This window comes from Penaeus monodon, chromosome 19, assembly GCF_015228065.2.
Source record: "Penaeus monodon isolate SGIC_2016 chromosome 19, NSTDA_Pmon_1, whole genome shotgun sequence".
NCBI lineage: Eukaryota > Metazoa > Arthropoda > Malacostraca > Decapoda > Penaeidae > Penaeus > Penaeus monodon.
The window spans coordinates 40086990-40087286 of record NC_051404.1 but is presented as its reverse complement, the minus strand read 5'-3'; the positions used below and the strand labels follow the sequence as shown (position 1 = coordinate 40087286).

The following is a 297-nucleotide window of genomic DNA, read 5'->3' as shown; positions in this document are numbered from 1 at the left end:
TTACCTGGGCATATTCTTGGCCCTCCTCCTTGAAGATCAATTCTCTCTTCTCGGCTTCATTCTCATTCTTACCACGTCGCCTGTTCTTTCCTCCCTTTCCTGAAAGATGAAGCAATTTGAAAATGAATACTAAATATGTATGTATTTTACAAATTAGGGAACTTCTATTTTTCTTGAACACTTCGCTTTCTAAATCTGGAGAGGAGTCATAACATTTCTTTGGTTTTCTTGGCAAGGATTCACATCACATACAAAAATAGTCAGTGTACCCTGACAAATTTGAGTAAATTTACCCTG

At 37.0% G+C, this 297-nt stretch overlaps 1 protein-coding gene across 1 annotated transcript in view; it reads right to left on the bottom strand.

Annotated features, from left to right (window-relative positions):
* The window catches only part of LOC119585236 (eukaryotic translation initiation factor 1A, Y-chromosomal-like), a 12473-nt gene that overhangs the window by 5948 nt on the left and 6228 nt on the right, over positions 1-297 (bottom strand). Inside the window, exon 2 of the mRNA XM_037933896.1 lies at positions 5-99. Coding sequence (XP_037789824.1) covers positions 5-99 — 95 coding nt within the window. The remainder of the gene's footprint in view (positions 1-4; positions 100-297) is intronic.